Below are 15,096 nucleotides of genomic sequence, written 5' to 3'. Positions count from 1 at the left end.
GCCAGAAGATTGCAGAGTGCATTTGGCATGTGAGACACAGCCAGGATATCGTGGGCACCCTCTGCTACACCAGACACTGAGAATAGAGCTGGGCCTCTGAGGTTTGCAGAGCTGAGTACAGCTTTAAAATGGAGGATAAGCAGAAAAGAAAATGCACCCAGTGTCAGCTATAGGGGTGAGACTGCAAAGCAGGAGACAAGGAAAGTATGTGAGGAGCAAGAAAACAGGAACGCTGCAGTGTGCAGGATGACATGATGGGACAAGAAGCTGGAATTAATGCAGAAGTGGGGTGGCAGTAGAAGGGTTCAAGTTTTGTAACGAAGTTCATTTCTATATGTTTTCCTCTTTCAAATGAATGCTTTGAATAAATAGTACTTTCATTTCCCGTGAGGCAGAGGTGAATAATAAGTACCTCATCTGGGGACGCCGATCTCCCCAACATCAGTCATCTGCTTGCAGCCTTGCACTCCAGCAGTGCTTTGGCTGAGCAAATTAGCCTGAAGTGTTGTGCCCTTGGCTGGCAAATCCTTTCAACCCGGTTGAACGGACAAAATGAATACCCAGATTGTTCCTACGTCTGTTATTCTCTCGTGTTTATCTGGCTGAGCTGTCAGTCAGGCCATTATAACCGTGGTGCACACTCAAATGACTTGTCCACTCACAAAAGCAGAGTCTGTTGATGATAAGCTAAACAAAACTGGAGAGCGACTGTTGACAGAGTTGGGGATCTTGCGAATGTCTCAGGTAAAAGCAGAAATGCAATTTGGGAAGGCGCAGGCTGAGCTTTTCTTAGGCGTGTGTAGTTTTTAGGCGCTCGCTGGGATTTGAACGGGCTTTTGAAATGAACTGGGTTCCTCTCTACTTAAAACAAATTAGGCGGCACGAAGAAGATTTCTGAAACTTGAATGTAAGGGTGTATTGCAGTTCCAAGAATTAATTAGCCTGAAAAGACAGAATTGACTCAAGCAGGCTTTGCCAGGGCAGAGCTGCCCCAGCCATGTGCCGGGAGGAGGGACAAACACCCACAGTGCATCGGGTGGGCTGCACAGGGCTGCAGCCAGAGGGATCTGCTGGGCTTTAATCGCCCTCTTTCTGCTTTGCAGGACCTCAGGGTTTGAACGTGGCAATTACTTGCTTCTTCCAAGGCAGGGAGGATGTTTGCATGATGGGATCAGTTGGATTCATAGAAAGAGCTGCGTTTCTTAATTGTCCACCAATTGTCCAAAGCAGTGATTGACACAAGTGGAGTGTTGTATGATTTGTTTTCTGAGTTTTTCCATGAGGAGACTGAGTTAGAAGTAGGACTCTGAGCCACTCCTGAAACTCATTTGATCTTATGATATTAAATAATGCCTTTCTGCCGAATGTGACTATAGCCAAAGCCACCTTGGTCCTTTAGTCTGATGTTTGTGGCAAAAATTAGGAAGTTAAAGTTTTCAGATTGCGAGTGTGAACAGTCTCAGGTGTTTGAGCAGTGCTGAGCTGTGTAACAGAAAGTGTCTCCTCCATCTCCTTCCCAGACAGGGAAACCCAGAATCTTACTTTCTGTAGTGGAGAGAAAAGACAGGACTGAGTAAGACTGCAATGGTTTAAATCCTCACAAGTGTCATGAAGAGGCAGAGGAAAACTTAAGCAAAGAAGGTCCTATGCCTTGCTGAGAGTGTGTTAAGATGCACAGTTAGGGAGGGGGATGCTGCTGAGAGCGTGGCACAGCAGGGCAACAACTCTTTTATCAGCAGCTGGTGCCTTCAAAATCCCAAGCCCAGTAGCCTTGTTGGTGGTGATGATAACTGTAACGGATGGAACAGCTATTTTTCATCAAATGCTTGTTAGTCAATTTATTAGACTCCTAATATACTAATGCACTCATTTGGCAGGCATCTCAGCAGACGAGGCTCGCAGTGGAGTGTACTCACTCAAAGTCACGGTAACTCGCAGGTTGCTGATTTCTCATCAGCACTCAGAAGATAATTTGCAAATGTGCCATTTATCATTATGTGCTTTGTAGAAGCAGATCTCGTGAATGGGATAAACAGATATGAGAGTCTAATAATGAACATTTCCTTCCCCAACAGCACTGCCAGCTTCTGGAGTATTATGTTTTATATACCTTGCAGATGCTGCACCTCTGTGTGCCCTGGAGCTTGCCTGTGCTAGTGAAATAGCTGGGCACATAGTTTTTAAAGGATGGCTGCTAATGCACTCATCCACCTCTCTGCTCAACAGAGTTGAACCAGGTTAGGCATTGTCTTCTGGAAGACGTAAGATTTCTATTTGTTGCAGTTTAAAAGCAATGGGCATGGACGGACTTCACCATGAAAAGCCTCTACTTACCTCCCAGCTTTGCTTTTCTCACTGGAAACACGACCATCTGTGAAAGCCACTGTTAAAGCCAGCAGAAGGATTGTTCAGAGGCAGGATGGTGTGGATTATATGGCCGAGGTTGCTGAAGGAGCACTTTTTTCCACCCCAAAGACAAGAGGCTTTATGGATGCTCTGACCTGCGCTGCTGCTCAGCAGTGTGTTTGAGTCCGCATCGCTGGCTGCTTTTTATTTGCTTGTTCACTTTTTACTGGGAAGAAGTCGAAAGTAACAGAAGCCCAGTGATGGGTCTGCAAATGTGATTCCCATCTGCCTTTGTGACATTCAGGGTGGAAGCCCTGCATACAAATCATTGCTAGTTATTTTTGCTTCTGCAGATGCGATTTTATTAAATGAAAGGTGTAACAAGAAGCCCAGCATAGGCAGGAGCCCTTTTGCCAAATGGCTCTGTGTATTTAGCTGTGTGACTGCTCTCCAGCAGAGCTGGGAAACCATGCAAAGATATTGATAATTGATTCCGTTTTATATAAGTTAAAAACTAGCTTTTCCCTCCTAGTGTGAAGGTAATGGGTTTTGTCTGTAGAAAGATAATAATTCTATGAACCATTTCTACGCCCTCTACTATAGAATAGTACAGCTTGCACTTGAACGTAATGCCCGTGTCAGCTCAGCTTTTTAAACATTCATCTTAAAAGAGTCTTCAAGGACTGGAAAGAGATCTTCCCCAGACGCCAAGCTAAGTTTGAGGAACTTAAAAAGTCATGAGGATGCTGTCAATTAATGTGTTTATTCTCATACGCCTGCTCTGGAAAAAAACATCTTCAGACATGAAAGCTGTTTTCTTTCAATTAAAAAGTTGTCATTGCATTTAGTTTTCATAGATAATGGAGAGGGGATTTTTTTTTTCTCCCCTCTACTGTACTGGGGGATAAATGCATCTTTTTTTACTTTTTACCTTTTTCCTCAGAGTAATCTTCATTTACTGCATGAACAAAATAAAGAAGGAAGAAGAGAGCTAAATTGAAATCTTGTCTCCAAATCTGTATGCAGGAGGTGATGTGATTTAGAAGCTTTAGGTAATTTCTTTTTTGTTCACACTCCTTCAGTTGAAAGGCTTCCACAAACAGTGTTACAGCACAGAAGGGAGGAGATGGAGGAATTTATCAAGCTATTTATCAAATTATTTTCACAGTCTGTCAAAGTCATAAGCATGCTGGAAAAGAAGCATAAAGAGCGTGTTGAAACAGAGGAGCCACGTCTGAGTGAGCAGCAGGACTGCAGCACAGCCAGAGACATGGGGACTGCTCTTGGCTGGGGCTGCTTCTGCCCTCAAACCCAGCCCTGGCACTTGTGGTGTTAAACCCAGACTTGGAGGATTATGGAGTGAGAAAATGGAATGGAAAACATCAAAACTGGCCCAGTGGAACGTGTCCCTGCCCATGGCAGGGCGTTGGAACTAGAGGATCTTTAAGGTCCCTTCCAAAACAAACCACTCTGCAGTTCTGTGACTCTGTGATCATTAAGCAGAGGGAGAGGTCAGACAGAAGAAGGGATAGACATCCCCTCTCTGAGTCTCTGGATCTAAATGGTGCCCATCCTGGGGCAGGGAGTGATTCATATCCTGAGACGGGACCCCACACTTTGCAGAAAACAGCCTTGGAATGTGGTGGGTCCTGGGAGACAGCACTGGCAAAGCAGAGGGAAAAATAAACAAAAAACAAACTGAGAGTGAAGGAACCAGTCTAGTAAGAAATCTTTAATTTCTAATGAGCTTTAAAGGATTTGAGAGAGTTGATTTTTTTTTAACAAACCAGTTCAAGTACATGCCTTCAGATTATAAAAGTACCTGAAATTGCCTAGAATATCAGCATGCATAGCTTGTTAATATTTACATATATTTACATGGGAAAACAAGAGAAAGATCTACAGTTATTTACAGTCTACATAGGAGAAGAGAAAGGCAGCATAATTGTATTTCCTAAAATACAGTAGTTGAATAGTCAGCACATGCATATTAAGATATATTTGCATGATAGAACGCAAATGTTTTAAGACGTACCTTTTAAACTCCCTGTGCTAAGGTATAGCATAATAAAGGTAATTTTTTTTTTTGTGTTTTGTTTCTAGTCTATTTGCATCAAGTGCTTTAAAATGTTCACTAACACAGCGGCGGCATTATTTACCCTGGCAATTAAAGCAACAGTACACACGATAATTTCCTACTAACTAGCAACAAGCTGCTGGTGAATGAAATATCTATTGTTTCTCATTACCCATCGACCAACATACAGGGATCTCTCCTTGTAAAGGCAGTGCCTAAGCTATCACCATTAATTATAGAAGTAATATAAATGAGACTCTACAGTATGTACTAAATGAAATATTAACAAGACCAGTGTCTTTGAGCCTGAAAGATGCACTAACAGGGCACACTTTACAGCAGGCTAGCTATGAAAATCACACATACATAATACAGGAGTGCCTGGCTTACAGCTCTAAGCATAGACTTTAGAGGCCTGTTTGCTAGATCTGTATTATTGCAAAATACATTCCCTTAATTAGTTTCTGGAAGACAGAGTTGGTAGTTACTTTCTTACCATGATACTTCCCCATCATAACACCCTGTGGTTTCTCAATGCATTGTTATTGAACTGTGTGTGTCTGTGTGTGTATGTGCTTGTGTATCAACAGATGAAAAGCAGTCTTTATCTTTAAAACCTAAACAAACAGCTCGTCAAATATCTGTCCCAAAAGGTCACTTCCTCAAAAAGCATTGTGTTGTGTGACTTTTTTTTTTTCACTCATATCTGAAATAAAGTCTAAAAAATTATCTGTGCAATGAAGGAAGAAGCCAGATGTCAGCATTGTGATGATATTCTTTCAATAATGCATATGAAAAAGTCTAAATTTGGACTAGTAGTAGTATTAAAAAGCTATATAAATATATACAGCATATACAGTACTGTATGTATACACACATTTATATAAAGTATATATATAATTAAAGTACAGCAAAACCATAAAACATTTCAATTCAGCATAAGTTAATAACAGAAGTAATTTCAATGAACTCTCATCTGTGTATGCCCAAACACCAGCCAGACCAGTTCGAATGATTTAGTTGCAGCAGTGTATCTAATCTCTCTTTTTTGGCAGGATATGTTTCGTGTCAACAGCCTGTTTGCTCAACTCTTTAAATGGCCCTTGCCCAGAAGAATCCACCTTTTGCTGGCAGGTTGTGTGTCTCAGGAGGATTTCCAGTCCTCCACAGCATTTCCAGTTTGACTGTGGCCAACGAGTTGTGGTGGAATTTGTGTTTGTGATCGTGTTTGTATAAATGTGCATCACAGCAGGTGAGCTGCCAGGGCTGTTCAGGTGTGAGCAGCTCCCAGCAGAGCTGGGATGCCCAGGGTCTGTCCCTGATGTGCTCTTTGATTCTCACTCCGCTGGCCAGTGCTTGGCACACAGGGCAGAGGGCAAGCAATGGACTGCAGCAGCATTTCTTCAACCTGATCTCACCCTTACCCTGTTACTCTCTGAAAAGAAAATTGATAATTTTCCTCAGGGATTTTTCCCAGATCTAGAAATGAGGAGAAGAATGCTGCACTGCTCCACCGCTCCATACCAGCCTGTGAGAAGAAAAGATCAGAGGCTTTTGCATGCAGTGTTCAAAGCTGCCATTTCAGGGGAGCAATGATGTCTTAAAAGTGTAAATCAGGTGTGAACGGGGATTCAGTGGGCAGCAGAAGGAATTGCAGCACTGATGTGCCTGGAAATGTGCTGTTGATAAAGAGGCCTGTGAGAAGTGCTGCTGCTCCTGCCCTGAAATGCTGGTAGAGCAAGGTAAAGCCACAGGCTTCAATAGAGCTTTTAGAGCTTAAGGTGGCTCTCTGTCAGCCTTGAAACATTTTTCAGAAGCTGATTTTGGAATTCAATAAGATTCTGGAAAAGAAATATGGTGCTGCCTGTGGGAACCACCTCCCTTCCAGGTGCTGTGGCAAAAGCATTTAAGTTGCACAGTCTGGTGTTGTCTTAACCATTGTGTGGTTTTAGCTGAGATATCCCTGAGGGGCTGGCAGACACAATACCAGACCGATGGGAAATATGTGCCCTTCTGAAAGACAGCTGTGGAGCACGTGGGATATCTTGAGGCAGCTCAGATGTCTCAAGATCCATGTTAGGAACTGAATCCCACCCCTGGTATGCCATGATGGCTCTGCCTAGCATATGCAAAGGGTGGGAGGGATGAATGCATGGATTTCAGGGACTGTTTCCCTCTAAAGCAACCATTTTCTAATAACTCACTGTTGTTTTGGCTAGTAAGAGTTTTAGCAAGTGAGCTGGGCAAGAAAAAGTGGATGAGAGAGGGAAGACACTGGAACAGGACCCAGAATAGCAGACAGCTTCACAGGTTAAAGAATTAAGTTTATACAATAGAGAAAAATAGGCATGATTTTAAAAGATAATTACATTTTTGTCAGCTACTTTGCCAACCTTGTTCTACATCTTCTACACTTTTTAACAATGGTTTATAATATAACACTTTATACTTACACAGTGCTTTTCCAAATTAAGTGTGAAAGCACTCCATAAATCTGAATGACTCCTCACAACACCCCTGTGAGGTGGGTAAATAAGAGTAATCTCCCCATTTTATAGCTGGGAAAAGTGAGGTACATGGAGTTGAAGTGACTTGTCCAAGCTCACTAGGGAAGGAAAAGTCAAAAAGAGGAAAAGAGCCCAGTTCTCCTGACTTGATGTCCTGTATTGCATTTTTTTTTCTCCTGTGGAATGATTGCAGAAAATCTGTTTGATACCAGATGTTGGAGGTTGGAAGTTTTCAAGTGCTATCGTTGCTGTAATTGAGAACATACTGGGGGTTGCATAACACAAACAACATGGTGCATTATCAAAATACATTTATTACAATGGACACGATTTCTTTTGCAAAGTTAAAACCCAGAATGTAAGTTAAATATAGCTGCATATACTGAATAGTTGAAATAATCACTAGGTCTTAATGCCTCAGCAGTTGAAAACAAATCCTCTTTCGTGAACTACTGCAGTTTCCTTACTCAAAGAACATAGCACACTTATCTCCTATAATGTATGTAAAGAATACTGTAAATGTGTAAGGGTCTTAATGACACTAAGAAAAGTTACAGCTTGAAACCAACTATGCTTGGCAAGTAGAGAAGCTGATGGAGTTTTGAGTCTTTATACTTGGGAATTAGTTGAAAAAGGAATACATCAGAAGGAAAAAAAAGCAGACCTTATAGATTTGGGTTTATTCATTGTATTATCTTCTAAGAGGTGCTTTGCTGGTTTAATTGTGGTGATGGGGGAAGGGGAGGTGGTTGAGAACCTCTGGTTTAGATGTGGTTCTGTGAGAGCTTTGAAAACACTGTAGGTACAGTGTCAGTTCAGGTCACGTTTTTCTGCTGGCACTCGGGGTGGAAATAGGACCTGAAGTTAACTGAGCCCAGTTTGGAGTTTAGATCATATTTGGCAGCTCCAAAGTTTTATTTTTTGAGCTGCAGATATGATTTCAGTTTCACGCTCTCCCAAAATAGCAAAGGAAGGTCTCAATTTCATATTTCCTTGCTGAAAAAGCAATCAAGGAATCCTGTTTTCTTACAGGACATTAATACATAGATATTCTGAGCATTATTCGTAAGGTAACTGTGCATCTGGGATTCTCTGAGTTAGAGGACAGCAGAAGGACCTGAACAGTTCTCCTGTCATCTCACAGGCAAGACTAAAACTTCCTCACTGCATTGTTGGAAAAGTGACTGTTCCTCTCAGCTCTGAGTTGTCCCAGTAGGAAAAGAAGCCTGGCATTGGGAAGTGGCTCCCTCAGCTACAGCTGGCCTCAGACAAGGATGATATCACCAAACAGCTCTTAGGATTGCTCCAAAAATCTCAGATACTGAGGAATCCTGGGTGAGGACATGAGGATTTTGGATGTGCTAGTGTTTTTCAGAAGAGGTCATTGTGCTCCATGTTGTTCACAAGGACTTGGGCTTGATAGGAAAAAGGAAAAAGTGTGGTTTGAAAAAGCTCTGCACCACAATCCCAGCTTGGTTGTAGCAATGCCAGAAGGAGACAAATCCATTCTGAGGGCAGCATTCCCACCCTGAGCATCAGCCTCAGGGTCACAACCAGCAGTGGAGCAGATCCTCAGCTACTGCCCCAGCCTGTGGAGCCTCTGAGAAGGCAGCAAACCTGTGCTAATTCCCACCAGGAGGAGGTGAGGCTCGAGGAATGTAAAACTGCAGCTGTCACTTTAGGGTTTGGTTTGGATAATATGGTTGTGGAAACAGATTCTGGATCATTTGGTTTGTAATTCCAAGGAGATTTTCTATTTTACATCAAATCAGGAAAATGGCCACTGCTGAAGCCAGCTGGTGAGGAGCTTTTCCCTCTAAGAGAATGAACTCTTCAGGGTGTTTATCAGAGGCACAGAGAAGGTATGGGACACCCCATTGGTTTTATATCTGGAAATGTTGATACTGCCTTGGTTGCTAGGTTAGGTCAGTAGCTGGACTTGGTGATTCTCTCCAACCTTAATGACTCTCTGATTCTGCCTGACACTGCTGTGTAATGAGTTATTGGGCTGTAAATGGCATGGTCACAGTGCTTTTGTGTGGGTCTGATATTTTACTGTTAGGGGTGTGTTGGCTTTGTCTCATAGTCCTGATATGAATAACAGGAACCGCCTGAAGAGTTTTAAGGGTTTGCCTTTTTATTTCACTTGAGCTGCTTGCTTTGAATCTGGTCCTTGTCACAAATACTCTCCTCTCATGTCATTTTGAATTCACCTCTTTCCACTGGCCATCTTTTCAAATGCTCTGTGCTGAACTTAACCTCAGGCTACCAAGATAACTGGCCTTTATCCTTAATTTTTCATAAGAAAATAAACCCCTCCTTCCCAAAAAAGCTGATCCCATCTCCCTGGCAGACAATGTTGAGTGCTGTGTGCTCTTTACAGAGTTAAGAGTGGGTCCTATTCATTCATAGTTGATAAATATACAGATAAGTTATGGCTTTGTTTCTATTATTTATGTGCTTGGAATGTAAACTTGCTTCAGAACAAAAGTCTAATTTTAGAAAATAAACATGCATTTGAAGGTAGACAAATCTAAAAACTAAACATTAACAGTGTCATATGTTTTCTTATCAGGAACATAAATGGTATCTCAGACTACTAACAGATGCATTACATATATTAATGAGGGTTTTACCATGTTCTGTATCTCAAGGACCCCTTTTCTTTTACTGTTAAGTTATTCAATATTAATTTGCATTCAGTGCCATCAGTTAAAAATTGACTGCTTGCAGTTATGAAATAAATGCCTATGAACTAGTAGCTACTTAGTATTTTCAATTCGACAAAGGATTTTAGAAGGATGGATAATTTAGATCTTTGAGCCTCAACTATAAATAAACAGCAACTGCTGGATAAATCCCACCCTGCTGCAGAGGAAGATTGTATTACAAAACTGACAAATGATTTGCGGAAGAGAATGATGAACCCTTATTACTGAGACACTCTTCAACTTAATCCAAAACAAGATTCCCGGGTAATTTTACGTGCACTGGAAAGATTGATAGCGTGGTGCTTGCCCAGCAGCTTTCACATGTGTGACTGGATCGGAAATGGCACTGAGGCATGATTAAAGATTCAGTTGGGCTTCTCACAAATTCTTTATCCTGTGTATTCATTATTGCAACCCGCTGCCTTTGTTGCAGGTTAAAGAAGGCTGACCCCAGCTCTGGTGATTAGCACCCTGTACGACTGATGGGCCTATGGAAAAAAATGTTTAGGTTGCCCGACGCTTTTAGCATTGTTTATCAGCTGAAATTGTTGGGGGGGAGGGGGCCTTAATCACAATGGATCAGGGAGAGTCTGTGACAACTGACAAGCTCATTGTTTAAGACATTTTTTAACGAAGTTGTTAACATTAATTCTTTTATATAGTACTCTAATCTTCTTCAAATTATGTTCTGACATGGCACAAACCGCTTGGCATTGAAAGTCATTCAACAGTGATTAAAGTGCTCTTTTTATTGGTTTAAGAATGTTTCATCTTGTATCAGCAGTATGGAATTGTTTACTAATTAGATTCCCTAACATCCTCTGCTGTTGTATGCTGATGATATGTGAACAGGAAAGCTGATGAGCAAAAAATTAAAACTTGTTACTAGGCTGTCATAAGGCCCAGCATATAAAGATGTCATTCAAAGGACTGTGTTCATAAGGGATAAACAATATTTGCTGAGAAACAGAGCAGTTTCTGGCTAGCAGTGCAGGCAGTTTGCACTTATCTGCAGCTCTGGCTCTTCGCAGAGGTTTGTGGAATCGTAGATGCAAAGGAGGGATTTATGCCTTGGGGACCTTCCCATTCAGCATGGCATACATGAAGCTTCTACACCTCCCACTTTGGGCAGGAGGTTGGGCTGGAGACCTCTTGATACTCCTGCCAACCCAAATGGGATTTGATTCCTGTGACTCTGATGCTCACTCCTCTCAGTCCTTGGACAAGTCACTTAGGCAGATCCTCAAGTGTCTGAAAGCAACCAGCTCACAAAGGGAATTAGATACTTAAGTGGCTCTGAGAATCTGGAATTTACCTTCTGTTACATAGTTTTGCTGTCTAAAGCATCCTCCTAGGCTTGATGAGTTCATGTTTGTCCATAATCGTGAGATACTAAAGCTTTACCCCCTGTCAACGAAGGGATAAATATGACTGCCTTTCTCTTAAGTAATAAGAAAGGTACTTTTCTTTCAATGATAGAACCATTGAATTTTCTTCTTCCAAAACAGCCAACATGATTGAAACATTTAGAAAGAAGTAAGGATACACACAGCCAAAAAGCAAATGGCACGTTGCTTACATCCAGTTCTCAGCAAAACACTGGAGGCATCGCAAGATAAAGTGCTTTGGGCTTCCAGCCTCATAATCTTTTATCACTTAAAGTAAATATCCTATGCTCACACAGGGAAAGCTATTCTCTTCTTCTGGAGTCTAGCTTGTGTCAATGCTCAAGGTATAAAGCACTGCTTTTGTGCTCTGGGGTGTTTTTCTGCCTGCCGAGAATTTTGTTTAAACATCGTCAAATTTGACTCGTTTGAAAAGATAAATTATTGTTTGGGTTGGATTTTAAACTGGCTCTGAGAAACTTCCATTTTATGAATTAGCTGAGGTCTATTAGAGATAGCCTGAGTTTAGCTTGGCTGGATGGATGCTTTTCAGCAATAGCTTGAGGGCTCTCACTCTGCCTTGAGCAATTCAGTTTAATTTTACCTTTCTAATGAAAGTCCAGTTGAATTGCTTGCAAAAAACTAATAATACTCTTTAGGGGCTTTGAGACATTCTAAACAGCTGAATACAGTGATCATACCTGTACTGTGGAGCTTTGTAGGATAGTTGAAATGAGCATAGAAATTTTATTGTTCTCTATTAATATTATTTTTAGTAGAACTCTCTTCCATTTCTGCTACCACCTTTAAGATATCTTCTCTTTTTTTAAAAAAGATACTGGCTTAATAAGAGGATTACTATGTACTATACTAACTTTAAAAATATTTTAGTCTGTTGATAAATATATGCCTTTCAAAAAACTTAATACAGACAGTTTTGGTTTACCTTGTGATGGGAGATCATTTCTAAGTTGTGGAGTCATCATTATCAGTTTAATCCCATCTGCCGAGGAAAATGCATGTCTTGCAAACAAATATGCACTTCTTTGTTGCTACAAAGTTGAGATGCCTCAAATAAGGAGAACTGGAGCTTTTTAAACTGCTTCCTGTCCTTGAAGGATGAGAATGTAAAGTAGAGGTCTTCTGCAGGTTGACCCCCCCCAGCAGCACCCTGAGTTTCCCTGGCTGTGACAATGAAAGGCCAAAAAACAAAGGAGTGGAGGAAAATCACAAGAGATTGAAGCCTATTCTCTTATCCCATTAAATTATCTTAATGTGGCAACAACTAATTTCTCTTCATTTACTTTTTCAATTGCACTTGGCAGCCTCTTTATTCTGATTCCTATCAGCTCATAATTTGTAACCACAGAAAGGACTAAGATGTACATAAATAATCATAAGATGCCAGATAAACTCTATCGGTTTTAAATTAGTGTTGTGTTTTGCTAATGCGCTCTCACCTATTATTTTTAATTATAGTTTACTAAGCAAAATAGCTTCTTGCCCTCTCCCCAGCTGTTCTGGCACTGTGCTTTTAGTCTGTGCCAGGGAATAGCCCATCACCCATGCCAGGGTGCTTACCCCAACCCTGTGGCCTCCATCTGTAGGTTTTTGTTGGGACAATTCATAGAAACCCATTCTTCCTCTTTGAACATAAAAAAAAAAAAAAAAAAGAAAGAAAGGTAAGGGAAAGGAAAAATATAGAAAGCAAAAAAAATTTTAAAAATCCTTTCTGATCCACAAAAGCCTCTAATCTATCCACTCCATTTCTTAAAACATTTTAAGACATGAGAAATGTTGTTCCAGAACGAAACTTCTCTGGAAAGCCTTGTGTCTCTGCAGAAACAGCCCTGTCTGTGCCTGCAGCAGCCAAATGCTCTCATGCAGCAGCAGTGACAACTGCCTTGGACTGTTGATCCAAGATCCACGGGCAGGTTTGGCACCAATCCCGACTGCACTTTACATGATAGGTCTTAATTGGAGTGCCCAGGTTAATTTTGCACAAGAGGTTTAAAAAACCCAAACAAACCAAATCCATCTATCAGGCTGCGGGTCAGGGTGCCTGGGCATATGGTCAATGATTTCTGTGATGCAAAGGGAAGTTTTGAGGTGCTGCTTTTCAACCTGGCTCAGCTGTTCTGGTGTCGAACACCACCTGGGCAGCCCCTGCCACCAATCCAGGTGTTCACCGAAAAGGGGCAAAACACCTGAGCTTGGGGCTGTGGCTCAGGGTTCTCTTTTTCTTCTGCTCTTAGAGGGAAGGAAAAGAAAGAAGTCCTCATTGAAGTGGTTTGTAAAGAAGTGCCTTCAGCAGGGCTGCAGCCTTGTCACCGGGCAGGTCACCGTGCCAGCCACGCTGCTCACACGAGACGCAGCTCCAAAGGGCTGTGCTTGAAATCACAACGATAATAACAAACTATAAAACATCTATGCATTGTTCTGCTTATTTTCTCCCTCTTAATTTAATTTTTTTTGTTGTTGTTGTTATTATTGCAGCAACAAGGAGCTGCCACGACGGTGTACTGCGCCACGGCGGCGGAGCTGGAGGGGCTGGGCGGGATGTACTTCAACAACTGCTGCCGCTGCCTGCCCTCGCAGCAGGCACAGGACCACGGCACCGCCGCTGCCCTCTGGGAGCTGAGCCACAGGCTGATCCAAGAACGAGCTGGCAGCCAGGCCAAATAGCAGGGAGCTCCTGGAAGGATCAAAACACACGAGTGTGTGCACGCTCGGAAACTGCCAGCACTGGAACCTGTCCAATCTTATCATCTAGAGGGTTTCCATGTACCTCAGATACAGATTAACCGGTGTTAAATGAAATAATAGCAGTCACAACATAGTGAAAAATGTTAAGTACTAATGGGAGGTGGGGAATACTGTGGGTTAAAGGGACAATGCAGCTTCCTGGGGCTTAGTTAGTCTCGGTTCTCTTTCTTTTGATTATAGCCTGTTCAAAGTGTAACCCAAGGAGGCATCCTCTGTCTTATTTTAGAAAAGCAATTCTGCAGATAATTTCGGTTGTTTTGATTAATGGGTAGGTATGTAGCCCAATATGGGATTTCCTCCTTATTTTGATAATTACTGTCTGTTAGGCTTTAGGTATTGATTGGGAGATGGTAGTTGTGTTGAATCTTTTTCCCTACAGGGATTTTATTGGGTGTGGCAAATCAAAAGATTATTGAAGAAAGAAATCTTTCCAACCCTTGACTGTTGGCTGCAAGTACATCTGCGCTGTCTAGAAAAAGAAGGTGCAGGAAGACATCTGAACAGTAATGGTAAAGTCACAGCTAATTAAATATTTCTGGTTTGGTTTTTTTTTCTTAAAAGATTACAATAAAAGATATGTTGTAAACCATTCCCTAAGTATTTCGAGTTAGCACAGATGATGATGTCTCCTTAAGAACACACAAAGTGTAATCAGGGGTTTAAATGGTATTTCCATCAATTTCTCGGTTCACAGTTTTAAGGAGTTTTATTTCCTTGAAAGTTCACAGTTTCTCAGTTCTCCTGATACTGTATCCCATTCCAAATCTGTCTTTTCTTTCCATTTAAATTCAATAAAACAACATGCTTGCTTGAGTATTGTCACCTGAAGAGAAAGTTTGTCTCATTTCGGCAAATGTCTTAGTTCCATTTTTTTTTTTAGAAAACAAAACTTGAGGAAAAATAAAGAGCTTCTTGTTGATGCCAAGAAAATGTTGGGGTTTTTTTTCTTGTTTCCTTCTGAGTTCATTTTTGTATTTTGTGCTTTGTAGCTGTCTTCATGCCAGAAGGTTGTTCTAAGCCATCCTCAGTCCAGCATCACATTTTCTGTAGACAGAATATAAACAAATAAATAGAAGGACACATTGTTAATAGAAGTTTATTTGATGCCCTTTTTATTTCTGCTTTATTGCTAACAATCTGCCTTCCATGATTTTTCTTTTCTGCAACCATAGTACATTGGATTAATTGTTGAACAGACTTAAAGTCAAGGCTTCTACCCCAGTGCAGCCTCAGCTGCTCCTTCCTTGTCTGCTTCCTTACCTGATGCCAGTCTTTCCTAAAGCAGCTGTAAAGAGTTTATGGCC

General features: G+C 41.4%; 1 protein-coding gene across 1 annotated transcript in view; it reads left to right on the top strand.

The window, feature by feature from the left end:
• WWOX (WW domain containing oxidoreductase) overlaps window positions 1-14,675 on the top strand; it is a 461,017-nt gene extending 446,342 nt beyond the window's left edge. Inside the window, exon 9 of the mRNA XM_084214930.1 lies at window positions 13,523-14,675. Within this exon, the coding sequence (XP_084071056.1) occupies window positions 13,523-13,711 (189 nt within the window). The 3' untranslated portion in view covers window positions 13,712-14,675. The remainder of the gene's footprint in view (window positions 1-13,522) is intronic.
• The last annotated feature ends 421 nt before the right edge of the window (window positions 14,676-15,096 follow it).

The sequence above is a fragment of the Fringilla coelebs genome, assembly GCF_963513975.1.
Source record: "Fringilla coelebs genome assembly, chromosome: 14".
In the NCBI taxonomy this organism is placed as follows: domain Eukaryota; kingdom Metazoa; phylum Chordata; class Aves; order Passeriformes; family Fringillidae; genus Fringilla; species Fringilla coelebs.
This window is presented reverse-complemented; position numbering and strand designations above follow the sequence as displayed.